At 45.8% G+C, this 21,250-nt stretch overlaps 2 protein-coding genes across 4 annotated transcripts in view; one reads left to right on the forward strand and one right to left on the reverse strand.

The window, feature by feature from the left end:
• LANCL1 (LanC like glutathione S-transferase 1) overlaps positions 1-2,270 on the reverse strand; it is a 28,053-nt gene extending 25,783 nt beyond the window's left edge. Inside the window, exons 1-2 of one of the 3 annotated variants that reach the window (XM_073306713.1) lie at positions 2,208-2,270; positions 1,796-1,892 (exon numbers count right to left, since the gene is read on the reverse strand). In XM_073306713.1, coding sequence (XP_073162814.1) covers positions 1,796-1,876 — 81 coding nt within the window. In that variant the 5' untranslated portion in view covers positions 1,877-1,892; positions 2,208-2,270. The other 2 variants (XM_073306712.1, XM_073306714.1) reach the window with 2 other exon arrangements.
• Positions 1-21,250, forward strand: part of CPS1 (carbamoyl-phosphate synthase 1) — a 209,321-nt gene that overhangs the window by 36,268 nt on the left and 151,803 nt on the right. The gene's annotated exons all lie outside the window — the stretch shown is intronic.

Genomic DNA, 21,250 nt, shown 5'->3' on the forward strand with positions numbered 1-21,250 from the left:
GTCTGTTTTCCAGAACATGTCACAAAAAGTGCTTTGTGCAATAAATTGTGATTATTGTTTTTAGTCTAGGGAATCTGGGTTAGATACAAAGATCTGCTCTGTTAAATGTGTGACTAAAGACTTTTCATATATATATATGCTTCTAAAATTGCTGAGGGGATAAAAGTGCAGTGGCTCAGAACTGATTTGTTGGAGTCAGACTCTGGAAGCAAATCTCAGTGAAACATTGTGGAATAAAAACTTCAGGTAGCAACACCACCAAATCAAGATAAACACCAGATGCCCAAAGATCTTTAAGAACTTCCAAATCCAGAGATATAAGGTTAAAGCTTTTAAGGTGCTTCCTAGCAGTGATGAGACAGCAGATATGTTGCACCTTCAACTGGGAAGACTTCTGTAGTTGTGCATATGATGCATCCTCAGAAATGGGAGACTGTAAATCTCCTCTGCCAAAGTAAAGCAGAAAGCCTCAAGGCCCCTCTGTAATAACTACATGTCAGGGCATCTCTTCCTGGCTCTGAGATGCGTTGCTCAGAAAATACAGAGCCAGTCTAAACGGGGTGGATGAGAGGCTGCCAAAGCAAACACTCCTGTGGTGTTTGAATGCTTCATCGTCTTCACAATACTTAGCACTTACACAGCACATTTCATCTTCAAAGACATTAATTACTTAAGCTTCACAGCACCTCTGTGCAGGAAATTTTAATTTACTGATTGAGAAACTGAAGCAGAGAGATAAAGTGACTTGCCCAAGGCCACTGAGAGAGTCAGTGACTAGAATGCAGGAGTTTCTGGCTCCCAGACATGTTCTCAGACCACACCTGCGCCCGAATGGCTGCAAGATCCTTTCATCTTACCTTTCCCGCTATTACAATAAAATGCAACACTGCTCCTAACTCAAGATCCATATCAACAGATGTATGGGAATCGACTGGGAGATTTAGACACACAAACTATACAATCTCCCTCTGTTTTTTACTCAGAACTACTGGGGCCTTATAAAGTCCCCAGGGGAAAGGGTCAGTGTTTCTGATTTATGTCCACATGGAGTGGCTTCTTGTCTTGTCAATATCCAATAAACCTACAGCAAGTGGGAAAGCAAAAGCTTTGTTTATTTGCTCATAGTCTCAGGGAGTTTATTACATAAGTGAAGTCAGAATCCTGTTTGCAATGTCACAGATAGCTGCTTCGGAAATTGGTTCTCTCCCCATATACATTCTCTTCTCCAAACTGTTAACACACCCCTTTGAACCCTCTCACAAGAGCCAGTGATTTTGGTCACACAGCACCACTGCCCAGGTGCATAGACTGGCTTTTTTCTCCTGCATCCAAACCTTTAACTTACATTAGGATTTTTCCATTAGCATTTGCCCCCCCACTCCTTACAAAAGTTTAACTTGGCTCATGATTTCATAGGATTAAACTAGATGCTATAGTTGTTTTCAGTAACTGGATGAGGCGGCTATAAATGGGGAAACTGTCCCAGAGGACAATGGCAGATACCTGAATGCTGACCTGGCTTGGGTGCTCAGGTAAGCCTACGAGAAGGCTCAAGGAAGCTCATAAAAACATTTCAAAAAGAAACGTCCGGGACGCTATTAACATCGAACGCGCAAGCCCTGTCTTGAGGCATGTTAGGAGTGCAATCCCTGCCTTTCTCCGGATCGACCGGGCACTGCTGCCATGCCACAGAAACAGCGGAAAGAAAAATTAAGCTCACACAAGCCCGTGACACCTGTTAAGAAAGAAACACTCCAGCGCTGTAAAATTAAGTCGCTTTAGAGCCCCAACTCACCCGCCCTGAAGAGTCAAAGTATCCTGTGGCCAGGGATTTGTCATAGTCCGCGTAGGGATTCGGGAAGGCCCTTTGGGCCATAATGGCAACAGCAAACCTGCAAGAGAGTGAAGAGAAAAAGCTGGGATCCAGTTATGTGAGCAGGCTGAGGCTATTGCTTGCTGCTATGACAGCTACCTGCCCCCAGGCCCCAGCTTCCTGGGAGATGCAGAGCAGGCAGGCCAGCCAGCTTCTGCAGCTGCACCAGCGTGCTGCACCCAAATCGAACACACAAGAGAAGATCTCAGGGATCTAAAGAAGCAACACAACAGCTTACTAACATCCTCCCCCCCCACCCCTTCCTGAACCATACAACTCTGCCTGGAAAACAGAAGGAATCCTTGACATGAAACCACGTTTCCCCCCACCTCACCCTGCAGCTCAGACAACAACAAGCACAGATCTGACTTTTCCACCTCCCACTTCCTGCTGCCACAAGCCAATGAGAGCTCGAGAGGGCCTGGAGTCCCAGCCACACACACACACACCTTCGGCTTCTTAAAGAGACAGGGAGGGAAGTCTACTTTTGCAGGGCATTTTTTTATGCCAGTCCAAACTTTTGGGCAGTGCTCCCAATGCTGAGCTCATGAAAGAAGCTGAGCGCAGCTCCTGGCTCTGCTGCGCTTTCCCCAGCACATTGTGTTCTGCCAAGTTCCAAAGGGTTTTTTTTTTAAGGGGTAAGATGGGTTAAGAATAATTCATATCAAATAATGGAGAGAGCTAGATAATATGTTGATTATTTTTAGACAGTCAGGTAAATAGCCAACCTGATCTTACACTCATCCACAGCAGAATTTTTAACGTTGCTTATAAGACTAATACACTTGTCCCTTTCCTAGCAGAATCCTGCTCTGGGGTGTTTTAATGGTATTTTTCTGTAAAATATTGTTATGATTTGTATTATAGCAGTCCCAACTGAGATCAGGCACCATGTACATACATATACTAGGAGACAGACCTGCCCTTAAGAGCGTGCAGTCTAAACAGACATGGTTGCGAGGGGAAACTGAGGCACAGAGGGGCAACATGTCTCACCCAAGGTCACCCAGCAGGTCAGTGGCAGATGCAGCAGCAGTTTAAGGAAATAGATCCCTATTTTGAAGTTGAAAATTTCTCATATTTGCTGTAGGAGGCTGGCCTTTCCAGCATCTGCCCTCCTGCCTGGACCATGATCCGCTGATCTGCTGCTGCAGCACTCCCAGCTCCCCCACTCCCCTGACTCTCTTTCATCATTCACCCTCTGCCAGAAGAACCAGGTTGGGGCTGAGAATTAGGCCACCGTTTCTAGTGTTGTCACAGGAAGAGAGGCTGCTGATGGTTGTGGTAGCTGTGTAGATGACATTTTATGGGGTTCACAGGCCGCATCTAATGTTCTGAAGTGGATTGCTGAGGGCGTTTGACCCTAGTCCTTGTGGGAAAGCCAGGGGATGGCAGATGAAAGAGGAGGAGATTGAAAGAGCATTTCACAAAGGGAAGTACTTTCTTGAGCCCTTTGCCCCTTGTGACAGTACCTACTGTAATCGATGGATACTTGATCTTTGTCAAGATTATGTGACTGGTGGACCCAGGGAAATAACATGCAGTTTCTCACTACACTCCTGTATGTCAAACTCTTATCATACCCCTCACCTGAACACTCACTGAACATCGGGCCTGCTCCGAGCTCAGGGGTTACTCTTTTAGCTCAAGCAGTCGAGGCTCATGCTTTTAATCTTAGATTCAAACCCTGCTGAGGGCCACATCCCCTAGTGCATCTCTTGTTACAAGAGTTCTGCATAAAATCTATCTATCAGTCTATAGCTGTCTGTGTGTCTATGGAGACAGTTCATATCAAGATTGCCCTCTGCTGGCAATAAGAATATGTGATATAGTTTATAAGATGTAAATTCAATAGAATTGTTGCACACTACAAATAGCTTCCTGAGTCCAGCTCTTACCACCTATCGGCCTGGAAAGTTATAATCTGCTCTCCTGATGGTATCTGAGCAGCTAGGGCCAGAAGTGTGTCAACAGCAACTTCTTTCAGACTCACTGATTTGCAATCTTGGACATGCCAACCCTGAGTGTGGTGCACTCCGGAACTGTAGCATTCCCAGACTCCCTTGTGTCTCACAATTCAGCGAGGAGGTGCTGGATGAGGCCAGCATTAAATGCATCTGGGCTTTAAATGCATGGAGTGGCAGAACACCAGGTAGGAGTTGGATCCATATGGCTGAACCCCTGGGCCCATGCACAGCCCTGCTAACAGACCGTGGGGCTCTGTGGCATTGCAACCCAAAAAGATCCAAGTGCAAGGTCCAGACATAAGGGTGTACTGGAACTGTTTTCATTTGCCATTGATAGGAACATACAAGAGAATATGTTGTAAAAAATTAGGCTTTTGCATTCACCTTTTAGTGGATTATAGTGTATTGTACTTTCCAGTTTTCTGTCCATATGTCCTTTTTGTCCTTTTCTGTATTACAGTTTATAAAATTAAAGATCAAAGAGTGTAATTTATTCAAAGAGGCAGTGGGGAAAATACAGTAACCTTCAATTTCAACTCCCCTTCCGCACAGTGATTCCTACAGTACATAGTTCTGGTTGTTTAATCTGCAAATCTTGCCATCATTGCATTAAATTCAAGGCGAACCAGACAAGTTGTGAAATGTTAGCATTCAGATCAGTGAGCAGAGTATTGGCAGAAATAGTGTTGGGACTTTTGCTCATGTCAAAATTCAGAGAGTTATAGAGAGCCCTGTAATATTGTCTGATATTCCCATGTTAGAATTATATCCTCTTTACAGTTCAACAGCAAAGATCTAACATAAAGCACAGTTTTATCTTCAGAACTTCTTTTATCCCTTATTCATTTCAAGTTCTTTTAAAATAATAGCCACTTAATATCAAAGATCCTTTCCCCAAACTATCATCTTTTTTCTCCCCTTCAGCCAACCCCCAATACAAGAGATTCTACTTGGATGTAGTGTTGTTTAATGGGTCCATGTCCCATTTAGTTTAGTTTAGGCCTCTCTGGAGCTGACTGTGCCCAAGATGACTCAGGTGTGACCTGCTGCTGACATCACTTGGCCAGGCAATGTACTATGGTTCCCCACTAATCTCCCCAAAGCCACACACCACGTGGAAATGATGAAAAGAGTAGAGGAACAAACTTACGGAAATCAGCATGAGAAAGAGAAGCTGCTGCCATGTTAGTTTTAGAATACCAGTCATTCTGGGTTTATTAGTGAAAAGCTTAAACAGTGCAAATCTGCTCATTTAGAAAGCAGTCAGTCCAGTTGTCACTGTCCCCACAAAGTGACACAGGAGCTCCAGTAGTGTGCCTGTCAGTGATTTATGAAACATCAGAACAACTTGCCGCTAGCCGAGAGCAGCTGGGTTTTAATTTCTTTTGGTTTGCCGAGATCATATTTCTGAAGGTCAAACCGCTCTCCAGCAGCTGATGATCCTATCACAAATATTCCTGTTTTCATCAATTAATAAGAAAAGCAACCTAGAAACAGAAGGTTTGATTTGTTCACTGTACCTCAGTGCCTGAGGCATCTCCCTTTTTGTCCTTAATCTTTTGGTTTTGAGCGGAGAATGTATACAATATTGTAACAAACTGTGATCACCTAGGACATAATTTTTCAGTACATGATGGGCACTCAAAGCTTCATGGCAATATTGGGGTTAGAACACAGAATCTCCTGCTCCAAAAGCACAGGACACCACCACATGCATTAAAGGAGAATCCCTGTTAGCTTTTAGCAGTATGGGACCTACAAAAATTGAGCAGTTCTGATTTCATCCAGTAGATGGGAAGTGTTACCCACTCCATCCTCCCAGACACAACCCTAGCTAGTTAATTATAGCCTCACAATGCCCTGCTGATGATTTTCCATTTTGATCTGAAACAAGCTGTTTCAATACCTCTGCCTTGAAATGAAATATCCTGCCCCAAACATTTCATTAAGTGTCTTCTGAAGATAGATTTTTCAAAAATTGGCATCATGTTTAATATACTCGGACTCTCTCTCCCCATGACTCTAATGCTGCTGGTTTCTTCTTCCTCATTGGTTCTTCCCTAGTCAAAATTCTGAAAGGATAGAACAAGAGAGCGGAGTCTCCCAGTGATAATCATTCGCCTCTCTTACTCATGATTTATTCAGCAACAGCACAGCTGGAGATATTAAATCCAAAAGCTTGCAGTCCAGAGTGGGCTTCATAGATCAAAGCCTACAATGCATTTTATTCCCCTTTAAAAATATATACATAAAACAAAATCAGATGTTATTTCCATCATAAAACTATCCATAAAACAGCAATGATCCTAGCAACTTTGTTGTTCTTAAAGATTAGAGCCATGGCTCACTGTATCTGATCTTGGTCAAAACTTGACATAGTAAGACACTGGAAATCATAGTGCGGTTCTGAAGCAAAACAGAAGGTTTTCAGGCAAGGCAAGCATCATAATTGGCCTTGCAGTGATAAAACCTTTCATTTTAAAGGAAAACCGCCAAGTTGAGAAAATCAGGTCCTTCGTTAGCAGCCTCACTCCGATTTCCAATGGGAAGGAGATGACAGCACAAAAACCTCTAGCTGCATAAATAGTTAGCAGTCTCAGCACAGCGGCCAAGGATTATAAAGGGTATTATGTGAGTGAATTTTCTGTGATAGCAGGGAACTGGACTGAAGGACTTAGGAGGTGCCTTCCAGTCCATTGTTCCTATGACTGAACCATTGGGGGTGAAAATGAACGACTCTGGCAGTTGTAGCAATAGTTACCTGCAGATTTCCAGTTGAGCCTCTAGATGTCACTGTGCTATAGTGAGCATGCCAGATAACCTGTGCTTTCCCGTCACACGCCGCAACGGAAGTCAGTTTGCTTAGTTTGTCATTTGTGACTGTGGTCCCTACTCCCTAATAAATACATCTTTGGACTGGACCTGACCATCTTCATCATGCACATCTTCAAACATGCCCAGCCAGCCCTACTGCACCTGGTCCCTGCCTGCACTGGGTTCCCTCTACTCGTGGCCTTGGTGAAGGGAGAAGTAACTGAAATGTTCAGCTATGAGGAGAATTCCACACCAAAGGAGGAGCCTGGGGACTCCAAAGACGCAAAGAGGGAAACAGATAAAAAAGAGAAGTGAGCTTGCACGCCTGGGCCAGGATGGGCATGTCGGGACCAGGCCAGGCTGGGATCCAGACCACATCACAAGGGATAAAGATAAAAAGACCAATTGTGTATCAGCATCGTGTTGTATGTGTGTATCCGGAGAAACTGTCGGGATGGGAGAAGTCTCTGTAAGCCACTTCTCTCTGTCTGAAGTCCTTCTGCCATCCCGATGTTCCACCTGGGGCCTGTCCACTGCCATGCAGCGCTTTGGACAGCCACATTCCCTTATTTTATTTCATTTTTTGTCATCTCCTAAATGGGTAGAAAAAAGGGGGGAAACCAAAGGGCTGGTTTTTAAATTTTGTATTATGGATTCACTTTCTCTCATATTAAACCATTTCAAAGGATGAAAAATAATAAATAAATAAATATATTTGTCTTGTTTAAGAAGGTCTGTGGTTTCAGATATCGGGAGAGAGGTGATCCCTCCAGGTCATGTATCTTGGTGAGACTGTTTGGAGAAGCTTGTATTGCTGCTCTCCTTGCTATGCTTTGTCTAGATAGTAATGCATAGATTCATAGATTCCAAGGCCAGAAGAGACCATTGTGATCATCTGCTCTGCTCTCCTGCATAACACAGGTCATAGGACTTCCCTGTTTGAACTAGAGCATGTCTTTCAGACCGACATTCAATTGTGATTTAAACATTGGCGGTGGTGGAGAATCCACACAATTTACATTGTTCAAATGGTTAATTTAACCACCTTGCTGTTAAACATTTGTGCTTTATTGCTAATGATCATACTGGCTTCTTACTGAGCACTGTGTTAGCACCAAGTGCAACATCAGTGGAGGACTCTGTCTTCCCTCCAGCACAGAGAAGGGAAGAAATGCCAGAGTGGAACCTGGGAGCTGGGGTCAATGTGTGAGCAGGAGCAACAAGTCAAAGGCAGCAGCCTGGGGAGCCGAGATAGCAGGTGGCCTGAGAGCTGGGTCAAGACACACGCTAATGCTGCCAGGAGCCACCCATAGGCACAGTGTGAAGGTGCAAGGCTGCAGCCCAGAGGACTGTGCAGAGGAGTTACACCAGGACTGTCTCTAAGGCCAGGTTTCTCTTGCTTTCTTGTAATTATTAAAGCAACTGTGCTTAGGGCATTTACACCTTTTATTTCTGCTGGCCCTAATAAAGGAATTCTGTGCTACTCAGAGTTACTCAGAGGAACCCACCAGTGAATAGGTTGCAAAGGACTTAGTGCTTGGAGCACCTATAGTCCTGGCCTCGTGGTACAGTCAGCACGCTACCAAATATCAAGTGGCTTGGTGTTCTGCAGCACTCGCAGCAACACCTTGGAGTGTGTTACTGCACCTTAGTATTTATGACACATCCAGAGCCATGGGACATGAGTACCCTACACTGTAACTCTCAGTGGGTAAAGAGAGGGCTTCAGTTCCAGGGCTGTCAGTCTGGTGGATTTCATGCGTCACTGACTCCCTTGATCTTTTCTGAGAGCAGTGGGCACTGTCTGGGGTTCATGGCTCAATGCCCCCATCTGGTATCCTTGTTCTGAACCTTTGCTCCTCTCTCCCATCCGTGTTTTTTACCATTTGCTGTTCCCTGTATTTAGGTAGGTCCTGGGCAATGTTCCCTCTAATTTTTTTCTTGTTTACTGAGCAGGCGACAAACTCCTCTGAGCACTAATTTTTGTCCTTGGGCAAGCTTATACTTTGTAAGTGAGGGCTGCTTATGGGGGAGGGTGGTGTGTGTGTGAGGGGTGTAAGGGGACTGAAGGGTGCGTACAGAGGGTTGTGTGTAGGGGGAGCTGTGTAGGGGGGATGAGGAGTATGCAGGGAGAATTGTGAGGGGGATGAGGGGCATAGTGGGTAGGAGGAGATGGGGGTATGCAGGGGGAGTTGTGAGGGGGATGTGGGGTGTACTGTGGTGAGGAAGGTGAGGGTATGCAGGGGGGGTTGTGAGGGGGATGAGGGGTGTACTGGGGTTGGGGGGGAGGTGAAGGGTGTGCAGAGCGGGTTGTGAGGGGGTGAGGGGTAAACTGGGGTGGGAGTGTGGGCAGGTGAGGGGTAAGCAGGGGAGGTTGTGAGGGGGATGACGGGTCTACTGAGGTGGTGGAGGTGAGGGGTTTGCAGGGGAAGTTGTGTATGGGGAAAAGAGGGGTGTGTAGAGGACTGCACCAGGGTGGGTCCCCTCAGTATCACATACTAATCTCTGTCCCTGCCATTTGTGGGGTGCCAGAGGGAGGTGATTTGCTCTGCAGCAGCAGTCTTAGGAGCCAGGCCAGGGGTCTGTGCTGCGGGGAGGGGTCACACCACACCTCCCCAGTCCAGGGGTTTCAGACCCCCCTCCAGGCATTCCCAGGAAGAGGCCTGGGCCATAGCTTCCTCCCACACTGCCTCTTGGCAGTGGAAGCTGCTGTGTCTCTGAACACTAATTGCCAGGCTGGGGGTTGGTGCTTTGGCCGTCAGGCCGCAGCTCCAGAGCCGCTGCTGCCCCAGGCCAGCACCACAGACCCTGTCCAGCCCCTCACCCGAGCTCCTGTGCAAGGAGTGTCCCAGAGCTGCTGCTGCTGCTCCTGGCCAGGCCGGGCATGTTCCTCCCCAGAATGGGAAGTCCTTCCACACCGCCGCAGGGAGGAGCCGGGCTGCACATGCCCCATCCCAGGAGCTGGGGGTGAGCAGAGCAGGTTCATAAAGGGACACCCCACATCCCTGCTGGAGACGTGTGACAGTTTCTCTGCCTGCACCCTATATACAAGATTGCTGCATGGCCACGCAGCTTATAGGGGACATTGGTGTGGGGTCCCCTGGCTCCTCCCTCATCCAAGGGGGTGGGTGTGACATACCAGGGTACAATCCAGACTAATGAGCTGCTGTATCAGCTCTGCCCTGCAACCTTGGGTGCCTTACAATGCCTTGCTGAAGGAGTTCCCGCCTGGGCACTCACAAACAGCCTTCCAGCAGGCAAACTGTACCCAGAGTGTCCATGTGTAACTGCAACCTGCCAGCCATGCTTGGGCTACACTCTGGCTCTCACCAGCCTGAGTTACACTGCAGGGTGACCCCAACACCCCCACCAGTCTCAGACTTTCCCTCAGAAATGTATGTCCTGTCCAGCCCAGCCCTCTCCTGGACCATACAAGTTATATAAAGTCGTTTATTTCTTTAATAGAAATAATATGCGCACGACTTGCCACTCCAAATGGAGTTTCCCAGACACTTCCATTTAAATACGCTGGATTAGATAAAACAATAAAACAAGTTAATTAACTACAAAAAGAGAGATTGCAAGTGAGTAGAAGTAATGAGGCATAAAGATCAGGAATGGTTACAAGAAAAATAATGATAAAATGCTACTGGTGCCTAGGGTTGCCAATCCTCCAGGATTGTCCTGGAGTCTCCAGGAAGTAAAGATTCATCTTTAATTAAAGATTATGTCTTGTGATGAAACCTCTAGGAATATGTCCAACAACAAATGGCAACCCTACTGGTGCCTAACAACACACTGTTAAATTCAAAGCAACGTTTTCTTACCACATGCTTTCTGTAGTCTTATTGACCAAACTCTGTAAGTCAGGACCCCTCCCCCAGTCCAACAGCTGCTTCTTTTATCCCTCCAGGTGCAGTGAATCCATGGGCAGAGAGCAGGGGGGCAAGTTTTAGGGGGTTTGTTCCTCCTTTTTATAATTTCAGTTCCTCACACGAAAAACATTTCCAGTTGGGTACCATGACACAAAAAGTGTATGTGGAAGATTGTTCCCTGCTGCTTTTTTCTCACCAGTTTGAGGTTCCTTTGTTTCCATTCCTGCTTGATGACTCTGTTTACTGCTTATATGCCAACTTAGCAGAGCACCCATTCCTTTGTTTAAGACAGACATGCTTACTAATCTCAGTTTGGAACATGTGTTAGTAATATGCAGTGGAATCTTATAACTTTACATACAATGTTGCCACACCTATTTTACCAGGACAATAATGATGAGCAAATTATGAGTTTTTGGATGATACTTCATAAGGCATACTATGTACAAAAATTATTACAGTAGTGTGTAGGGTGTGAACACATGGGTATATTCTGTCACAGTAGGCTTTGGTTGTTTGGTGGGTTTCATGTTTCCAAGTTCAACATTTAGATAGGCTGGTGTGTTTCATGCATATTCTGTCCCCCCTTGACTTCTTGCTGTGGGCGTTGTCTGGGGTTCTCCACCCAGTGACTCCCTTTGGATCCCTTGTTTTGACTCTGTACCCTTACTTCTGTCCCTGCCACTTATTTGGTTGTCCCTGGGCTTAGCTGACCTCTTCCAAGGACATCACATGGAAACTGGTATATTTCATGAATACTAAGGCCAACATTTTCAAACTTGGGAGCCTGAAATTAGGCACCTGTGATTTCTCACTCCTCTCCAAACAAAGTCTGGGCCCACTGTGGAGGGTCAGACTCCCCCACTGATTGTGGTTTGGCCTTAAATAATAAAGAAATGTACGGCATCAATTCCAGCCCAGGCTGTCTCCACAGTCTTAGGCCTGGTCTACACTGTGGGGTTAGGTCAAATTTAGCTGCGTTAGGTCGATTTAAAAATGACTGCGTCCACACAACCAACCCCATTCTGTCGACCTAACGGGCTCTTAAAATCGACTTCTGTACTCCTCCCCAACGAGGGGAGTAGCATTAAAATCGACCTTGCTGGGTCGAATTTGGGGTAGTGCGGACGCAAATTGATGGTATTGGCCTCCGGGAGCTATACCACAGTGCTCCATTGTGACTGCTCTGGACAGCACTTTGAACTCTGATGCACTAGCCAGGTACACAGGAAAAGCCCCGGGAACTTTTGAATTTCATTTCCTATTTGGTCAGTGTGGCGAACTCAGCAGCACTCAGCAGCACAGGTGACCATGCAGTCCCCCCAGAATCGCAAACGAGCTCCAGCATGGACCAAAAGGGAGACACTGGGTCTGATTGCTGTACGGGGGGACCCTACCACTATCCCACCACTGTCTGTGGACACCTGCAAGGGGAGAGTCTCACGCTGCATGGAGGAGGATTTTGTGGATGAGGAAGAGGAGGAGGATGAAGAGGGGGAGAATGTGCAGCAGGCAAGTGGTGAATCTGTTCTCCCCGGCAGCCAGGTCCTTTCTATCACCCTGGAGCCAATACCCTCCCAGGGTGGGATCCCCGACCCTGAAGCCGGAGAAGGCACCTCTGGTGAGTGCACATTTGTAACTACAGTACAGGGTTTAAAAGCAATAGTGTTCATGGTCAGCTGGTTGAAATAGGGGAATTTTTGTAAGGGAACAGTAAAAGGACCCTGTTCATGCTGGGCTGTTTGCGCTTGGCTAAAAGGGATCATCCCAGAGAATAGCCACATGGTGGTGGTGGGGGGGAAGGCAGGTTGAAGGGATCATCCTGGAGAATAGCCACGCGGTGGGGTGGGGGTAGGTGTGTGCTGCACATCTACCTGAATACTGCAGCCCCTCCTTTTAAATGTGAAACCCAACCCATTGCTTGCTCTGGTAAATGGGGGTGCTGCAGTTTGAAAACATTCCCACATGTTATGAAGGCATAAGAAGCCAACCCAATTTTACTCTCCCTTTTTATCTCCCCCCAGGTGCAAATGTTTCTACACCCTCCCTATCATCTCCGTCCCTGAGGTTATCGCAGATTAGAAGGTGAAAAAAATGCACTTGCGATGACATGTTTTCCGAGCTCATGCAGTCCTCCTGCACTGATAGGGCACAGCTTAATGCATGGAGGTATTCAGTGGCAGAGGCCAGGAAAGAATAATTTCCTTAAGAATTAAGGAAAGCGCGAAGAGCGGAGGCAGGATGCGATGCTGAGGCTAATGGGGGAGCAAACAGACATGATGAAGCGTCTGTTGGGGGAGCAAACGGACACAATGAAGCATCTGTTGGAGCTGCAGGAAAGCCAACAAGAGCACAGACCCCTGCTGCATCCACTGTATAACTGCCTACCCTCCTCCCCATGTTCCATAGCCTCCTCACCCAGACGCCCAAGAATTCTGGGGGGTGGAGGGGAGGCTCCAGGCACCTACCCACTCCACTCCAGAGGATGGCCCAAGCAACAGAAGGCTGTCATTCAAACAGTTTGATTTTTAGTATGGCTACAATAAACAATGTGGTTTTGTCCTTCCCTCCTCCCCGACCCCACCTGGGCTACCTTGTCCGCTATCTCATTATTTTTTTTAATTAATATAGAAAGAATGCATGGTTTGAAAACAAGTTACTTTATTTCAAAGGGGGGAGGATGGTTGGCTTACAGGGAATTAAAATCAACAAAGGGGGCGGGTTTGCAGCAAGGAGAAACACACACAACTGTCACACTGAAGCCTGGCCAGTCATGAAACTGGTTTTCAAAGCCTCTCTGATGCGCAGCGTGCCTTGCTGTGCTCTTCTAATCACCCTGGTGTCTGGCTGCTCAAAATCAGACGCCAGGCGATTTGCCTCAACCTCCCACCCCACCATAAACATCTCCCCCTTACTCTCACAGATATTATGGAGCACACAGCAAGCAGCAATAACAATGGGAATGAGGTCTGACCTAGTCAGCAAACAGCACCAGCGAGCTTTTAAATGTCCAAAGGCATATTCTACCACCATTCTGCACTTGCTCAGCCTATAGTTGAATTGCTCCTTACTACTGTCCAGGCTGCCTGTGTAAGGCTTCATGAGCCATGGGAGCAAGAGGTAGGCTGGGTCCCCAGGGATAACTACTGGCATTTCAACATCCCCAATGGTAATTTTCTGGTCTGGGAAGTAAGTCCCTTCTTGCAGCTCCTCAAACAGCCCGGAGTTCCTAAATATGTGAGTGTCATGCACCTTTCCAGGCCATCCCATGCTGATGTCGGTGAAACGTCCCTTGTGATCCACCAGTGCTTGAAGCACCATTGAGAAGTACCCCTTGTGGTTTATGTATTGGTTGTCAAGGTGATCCGGTGCCAAGATAGGGATATTGGTTCCATCTATCGCCCCACCACAGTTAGGGAACCCCATTGCAGCAAAGCCATCCAGTATGACCTGCACATTTCCCAGAGTCACTACCCTCGATAGCAGCAGCTCAGTGATTGCGTTGGCTACTTGGATCACAGCAACCCCCACAGTAGACTTGCCCATTCCAAATTGATTCCTGACTGGCCAATAGCAGTCAGGTGTTGCAAGCTTCCACAGGGCTATCGCCACTCACCTCTCAACTGTCAGGGCAGCTCTTGGTATTCCTGCGCTTCAGGGTGGGGGAAAGCAACTCACAGAGTTCTAGGAAAGTGTCCTTACGCATGAAAAAGTTTCACAGCCACTGGGAATCATACCATACCTGCAACACTATGTGGTCCCACCAGTCTGTGCTTGTTTGCCAGGCCCAGAATCGGCGTTCCACTGTATCAACCAGCCCCACTGCCGCCATGATGTCCCAATTGCCACAGCCCGTGCTTTCAGGAACATCTGTGTCCATGTCCTCAACATAATCCTCCTCGTGCTGGCATCTCTTAGCTTGGTTCTGCATATACTCCAGGATAATGCGTGAGGTGTTTACAATGCTCACAATAGCAGCGGTGATGGTGAGCTGAGTGGGCTCCATGCTTGCCGTGGTATGGCACCTGCAGCAGAGCAGGAGAGCAGAGTTGCAGCGAAAGCGGTGGATGACGATGGTTAGCAGTCGTACAGCATCCAGGAGGACCAGAACAGATCCCCCGAGCTCGGCACTGGGGAGCAGGAGAGCAGAATTGCAGCAGAAGCAGAGTATGACAACGGTTAGCAGTCCTACTGCACCGTCTGTTGACAGCAGCACCCAGGACACAACAGCAGCGGTGATGGTGAACTGAGCTAAGTGGGCTCCATGCTTGCCGTGGTATGGTGTCTGCACGGAAAAAAGGCGCGAAATGATTGTCTGCCGTTGCTTTCACGGAGGGAGGGGCGACTGACATGTACCCAAAACCACCCGTGACACTGTTTTTGCCCCATCAGGCATTGGGAGCTTAACCCAGAATTCCAATGGGTGGTGGAGACTGCAGGAACTGTGGGATAGCTACCCACAGTGCACTGCTCGGAATGTCGACGCTTGCCACGGTACTGTGAATGCACTCGGCTGACTCAATGTGCTTTTAGTGTGGACATATGCAATCGACTGTATAAAATCGATTTCTAAAAATCGACTTCTATAAGATCGACCTAATTTCGTAGTGTAGACATACCCTTAGTATTCTTAGAAATCCTCCTGTAGCACAGTTCTGTCCTAGATGACTCTTCCTATAGAGCCATTTCCACCTTGGGTGGCGATAACAAGCCACACCTGCTAATGGGAGTCAGCCAGAATCAATTCACATCTCCCAGTGGGTTCCAACATTATGAACAGCCATGCCTCACAGGGTGGGCCAAGAGAAGAACAGGAAGCTTGGTGACAGCATCTAAATAAGTGGGTTTTTTTTCTTCTGGAGATACAAAGCTCTTGCAGCATCTTTTGTAGTCAAAGAGAGATGTGGTCACCTAGCACCTGCAAAAATCAGCCCAGTGTCTTGCAGTTACACATGCACACCTGGCAAACACAAGCAGTGCCAGCAATTGATTTGTCCCATTGATATCAATTGGGCTACTTGTGTGTGTGTGAAGTTTTAAACGTGCGTGTAACTCATCTGTAAAGTTAAGTGCATGTGTAACTGTTTGCAGGCTCAGGGCCATATTTGGTTTTTTCCACAGTGCCTACACAGCACTACCAAACGGTAATGACTAGCCAGGCTTTGACCCTTGCTTTTTTGTATGATAAGGTTTCACTTTAATGACAAATGAAATCAACCCAAAAATAAAGAATTTCAACTAGGCCCTGATCCTGCAGAGACTTAAGCATATGCTAAACTTGAAATGTGAATAGTCCTATTGACTTCAGTGGGCTACTCTTCTGCATAAAGTTAAGCACAGGTGTAAGCAGGATCAGGGTTTTAATCAGCATTGACAACAGCATGCTACAAGTGTGCTACAGGAATGCGTGGCTGGGTAACTTTCCTCACTAACAGGAAAGACTGTCTCTTACTTATATAAATAGCACTCAGTGTTACCGCCTCCCCTTTATTAAAACTGAAGTTGTAGTACTGATATTTTCAAAGAGATTGCTCATCCCCTCCTGGCCTGATGCAGTACATCTGCCTATCATTCAGATGCATGCCACGCTGCAGTGCCAGGATATCCTGCCTTGCTTTCTTCTCCAGGGAGTGACATCTGTTGATGGGTCACTGCCTGGAACAAAGCTCTCCGTGTGAAAGGATTTCTTGCTCTCCCTTTCCGTGGTATTTTTGAGGGGAGGGGCAGTAGGATATTTCTTTAGCATTTTTTAAATCTTATTTTGAATTGTGTAGATCTTCTTTCTGAAAGCTGAGCCATTGAAAAGTGAGGAAATTCTGTTAACTAGCTGTGCTATTCAAATCCATCCGAGTGATTTCCTTGCTACATTCTCTGCCTTACATCTCTCCGCTTGGCAATTACTGAGTTTCATCCAAGTTCACTTTCACTTTCTTTAGTGAATGTTCCTTTGACCCTTGTTACTCAGCGTGTTTGAGAAGGCCAAAGTGGAGGGCTCGTGTTACGTGGATGTGTCCTCCACCTGCTATACACAGGATGACAACATGCACAGTCCCCTTCTTTCTGAATGGAGAAAGAGAAAAATAAGATGGGGACATGCTTGCTCACAGCACAAAATTCTTCACAAAGAGAGGAATAATTCTTGTTTCCCTCTTCTTAGATCGTCTGCTGCTTCATGATGCTGAGATTTGTTGCCAGTGCATTATGCCTGTTATTCTGCAAGCCTGTAGTTTCCGGTGCTGCTTTGAAAATTCATGCCTAAGGACCTCGTGAAATTCCTGGGCTCTGTAGTCATAAAGATGTCTACTAGAAATGGGCAAAGGAGGTAGTGTGTGATCCATATCTGGGCTAAAAGCGAGGCTAGCATCTGGTTTGAAAGTGAAGTCGGTCTAAGGTTGGCATTCAAAGTTACTTTGAGATATGGGTGCCAAATGATGGGTATCTTGATTGCTCAGCTGATCCCTTGAGATTATGGACATTTCAAATCATGGGAATCTTTCGGTATCAGCTGTTCTAGTAAGATTTTGGTCTTCTCTGAACCAGAAGTAGAAAACAGGCCCTTGAAGGCTTTCTGATCAGGCCTAGAACCAGAACAATCAAAACAGGTTCAGATCCAGAAAGTCACATCTATTCCCCTCTCCTTGAAACATGAAGATGTTTAGCTTCGAGCTTTGGCTCATGTCTAGTTCCTACATCCCCTTTCTAGGAGCCACAAAATGACAGATTAGGCCTCCCAGGAGCAATCCCCCCTACTCAGGAGTGGAGTCTGCCTAGACAAGGCCATTGGACTCTTGGAGGAGCACTTAAGGTCCAGCACTTAAAATGGCTCCCACTACAGAAGTGTCAAGAACCTGTCTTGGATGGACTTGTTGGTGCTGGCTCCTCTTGAATAACTGAGTAATGCATAGGCTACTGCAGTGCTGCATACCACTCAGTTCTGGAATAACGTTATGGAAGTGTGTCTTCTGGCAGTTCTTCTGGGATGTGTAAGTGCCGGGGAAGGTTTATATACTAGTAGTTAAAAATATTATACACTATATTAAACACAAGGTTTATATACAATATTAAAAATGTACATGCTTGGTTGAGGGAGCTCTGGGGATTAATTCAGCTTCGGTATGGTTAGTTATTTATCTCTGTTTTTCAAACTAGAGTGCAAAGGTATTGCTGGTGGGGGTGGGGAACCAACTGAGCAAACAACAAGTCTTTCATCAGTATTTACCTAGGTCTGGTTCAGGAGAGGAGACTGAGCTAATGAAATGTGGTATGGGAGATGGTGGTGGTAATTAAGGACATTCTCTGCATTAGAAGGTACTCTTACTAATTCATCTGCTAACAGTTTTGAGTTGTGATTCGCCCACCAAAAAACCCCAGGTATGTGTGTGAGTTTACTGTGTCTCTTACTATTGAGCAGTGATACAGACTGCCACTTCCAATGTTAAGAAATGGAAAACCTCCAGCAGTTAAAAACAAAGCATAAAGAATTCTTCACAGGTTCTTTTTGCTCTGTTGGCTAAAAATTAATTGTCATGTGACAAAGGTTAGTGGTACTACCATGTGTCCAGTGAACAAGGGGTTAACTTCAGCTCAGATCCTCACCTTCCCTTGCTCAGGAGCTCAGTGCAGGGATTATAAACTGATGGTTTTGGAGACTGAGGCTCAGATCCTTAAAGGTATTTAGTCTCTTAACTCCCATTGATTTCTCCAGAGCAGCCGAAGTGGAAACACTACTTGTTAGAGGTTCTGCACTGAGTGCCATCAGCCTAGATTGAAACCTAGGCAGAAGAATATAGGAATTCCCATACTGGATCAAATCAGGAGCATATCTAGTCCAGTATCCTATATCCAACTGAGGCCAGTACCACCTGTCTCATGTGAAGAAGCAAGAAACCTGCCAGTAGATGAACCTGTCTACAGGGAAATATTTTTTGTAAAGCACATTACCAAATAGGTGTTCTATCCATACGCATGAGGATTTATGTTTCCCAGAATTCTCAGACTTTTTTAATCCTTGTTACTGTAACAGTGGCTGTTCTCCTTATTCATATAAATATTTTCGGACTCCTGCTATACTCTAGGCCTCTCACCCTAACCCAACTGTGGGGAGCCCTCAGTAGGATAATGGTGGAAACTGGCTTGGAAGAAGGAGGAATCAAATCTTGTTAGTGCTGCAGTTCCAGCCACTGGGTTCACAGGTAGAAATGACAGACCCACTCAGCTGAGTGGGATCAGATCCCGCAAAGCCTTACGAAGTGTAAGAGTTCATAAGCTCATTATTCTTGGAGGGGTGGAAAACAGAATTGCAGCTGCCATAGGCTATTGGTACTGGAAGGGAAGAGCGGGCACTAATCTACCCCAAAAGGTGCAAAGAACACTGTACAGTGCACCATGGCTGCAACTCTGATTGATGTGAGATACAGAGGGCAAGAGAGAGAGAGGATTCTGCATTCTGTCCAAAAGAGAGAGAGAACAAAATTACTGGAGTACACAACAGGGAGACTTTTCCATGCTGAAGTCCAGAAACTCATAAAGCTGAAAAGAAATGAATAGCATTAGAAAAATCAACCCTTGTGGTTAAGGGCATCCCTGTGTCATTTCAGAGCCCTGCAAAAGCTTTGTGTTTAATTCAGTTGAATCTTTCTTATTCAGTGACACTACTTGCCTACACAGGCATTTTATAATATCAGATTATGGATGAAAACCTGCAAGGAGGGTTGAAACAAACTAAGTCACAGCTGCATGCCATTACCTGCGCCACCAGTGTGTTAATCACGAGAACTTAGCAGAAGATCTTTGGAAAGGCCTATTCTTTCACAACACTTGATAATATCTCTCACTACTAGCAAACTCTGTTAGGCCTGGTCTACACTACAGAGATAGATCCACGCAAGGCAGCTTACATTGATCTGACTGTGGAAGTGGGACGATGATGATCATCTTGGTCCCTTCTAGCCTGAAAGTCTATGAGTCTAAGTGTCTACACTTAAATTTCGCTCCTACCAACATTAACTGCCCTGCTACGATGACTTAATAACTCCACCTCCACGAGCAACGCAGAGTCAAGGTCGATGTAGTTAGGTCGACACAGTGCCAGGGTAGACACTGCGTTGCTTATGTCAATTGTTACTGGCTTTCAGGAGCCTTCCCACAATGCCCCACAGTGACAATACAATTGATGCAAGCGCTCCTGGTATGGACACACACCACTGACACAAGGAGCAAAGTGTAGACTCACACAAGCGTTGTAATTACTGCAGCAGCTATATACCGACGTAAGGTAGGTCGACTTAATTTTGCAGTGTAGACATGGCCTTAGAGACTTCAGCTTTCACCGTTATTGCATCAGCTTCTCCTCTTGTTAAAAGAAGGCCATGCCCCTGATTAACTGCCCCCATTGTTCACCACTTTTCTCACTTCTGCTTCCTATGTTGAACTCTGATGTTACTTTCTGTATCTAAGAGAATCTTTTCACGTGCACATAAGGGACATGAGTGGTCACTGAGTAGGCTAGAGAATTCAGAAAGAAATGCATCTGGAAGGTCTGTATTGTTTAAGTGTGTAAATTGAAGCTGGCCAGAAACTGGAATCCTTGTTCCACAGAAAATTCCAAAACTTTAAAAGATTTTGTTCCAAAGCAGAACAAAAAAATGCAATTTTGAAAGTTCCTGAGGAATAGAAATAGATTTAAACCAGAGTCTCCACAGATGAAAGGCATTATGGCTATAAATGGTCACTGCTCTTGGGTTCCTCAGTGCCTGGGTGCTTAACCTGGGCCTTGTCTTCAGAGGTGTTGAACACCCCCAGTTCCCTATGCTCAGCGCTTCAGAAACTCGGGCCCATCTTTTCTCAAGACAGGTACCCCATATTAGAAGCCACTTCTGAACATTATGGCCTATGTCACCTAAATCCCCACCTTTGCCGCTAACTCTTAGAACACGTGCAATTGTACAGCTCCCTTGTCCAAGCTATGGGTACCTGAGCTGTGGAATGGCTTGAGAACCTTTCTGTTGTATTTGGCTGTTGTTGGTTTTATCAGTTTAGGACAGACTTATAATGTTGGGCTTGCTGGTTCAGAACAGGCTGTGTTATATGTACTGTGGGATATTAGAAATCAGAGCAAGCAGAATTAAATGGATCAAATTGATTTGACTATATTTATTATATAAATTGAAGAAGTGTGGCATATTTGCATGACTTAAATCAATACTCTGAAATGAATAAACCTATCACTATACCACTATTTTTATCTCTATCCTATACATTTAGGTTACTATTTTTTTAACTAATCCTGAATTCTAAAGACTAAATTCAGACTCTTAAAAACTTACATTTGGTCTGTGTTAAATTATGTCTGTGAAACATGAACGTTCAAACAACTGGGAATAAAGAAACTTCAATGATTTGAATTATGGTGTTAGAGAAGAATTATGAAAATATTATGGGTAGACTGCATAACCAATGAAAAAGTATTGGAGATGATTGCAACTTAGCCAATGCTAGTCAGAGATGTTATGAAAAGAAAGATTTGAATGGCAGGACATGATTTAAGAGACTCAGCGGGCAGTGTATGTTTATGGACACTGGAAGGGAAAGTTGATGGCAGAAGAATACCAGTCAGAAATAGAAGATCTTAGATGGACAATATGGTATTGTGGGTGGATCGAAAGGACTGTTCATACACAAAGAGATTATCAGAGGATCATATGGAATGGCCTACCATGGTT

The sequence above is a fragment of the Lepidochelys kempii genome, chromosome 11 (assembly GCF_965140265.1).
Source record: "Lepidochelys kempii isolate rLepKem1 chromosome 11, rLepKem1.hap2, whole genome shotgun sequence".
Taxonomy (NCBI): Eukaryota; Metazoa; Chordata; order Testudines; family Cheloniidae; genus Lepidochelys; species Lepidochelys kempii.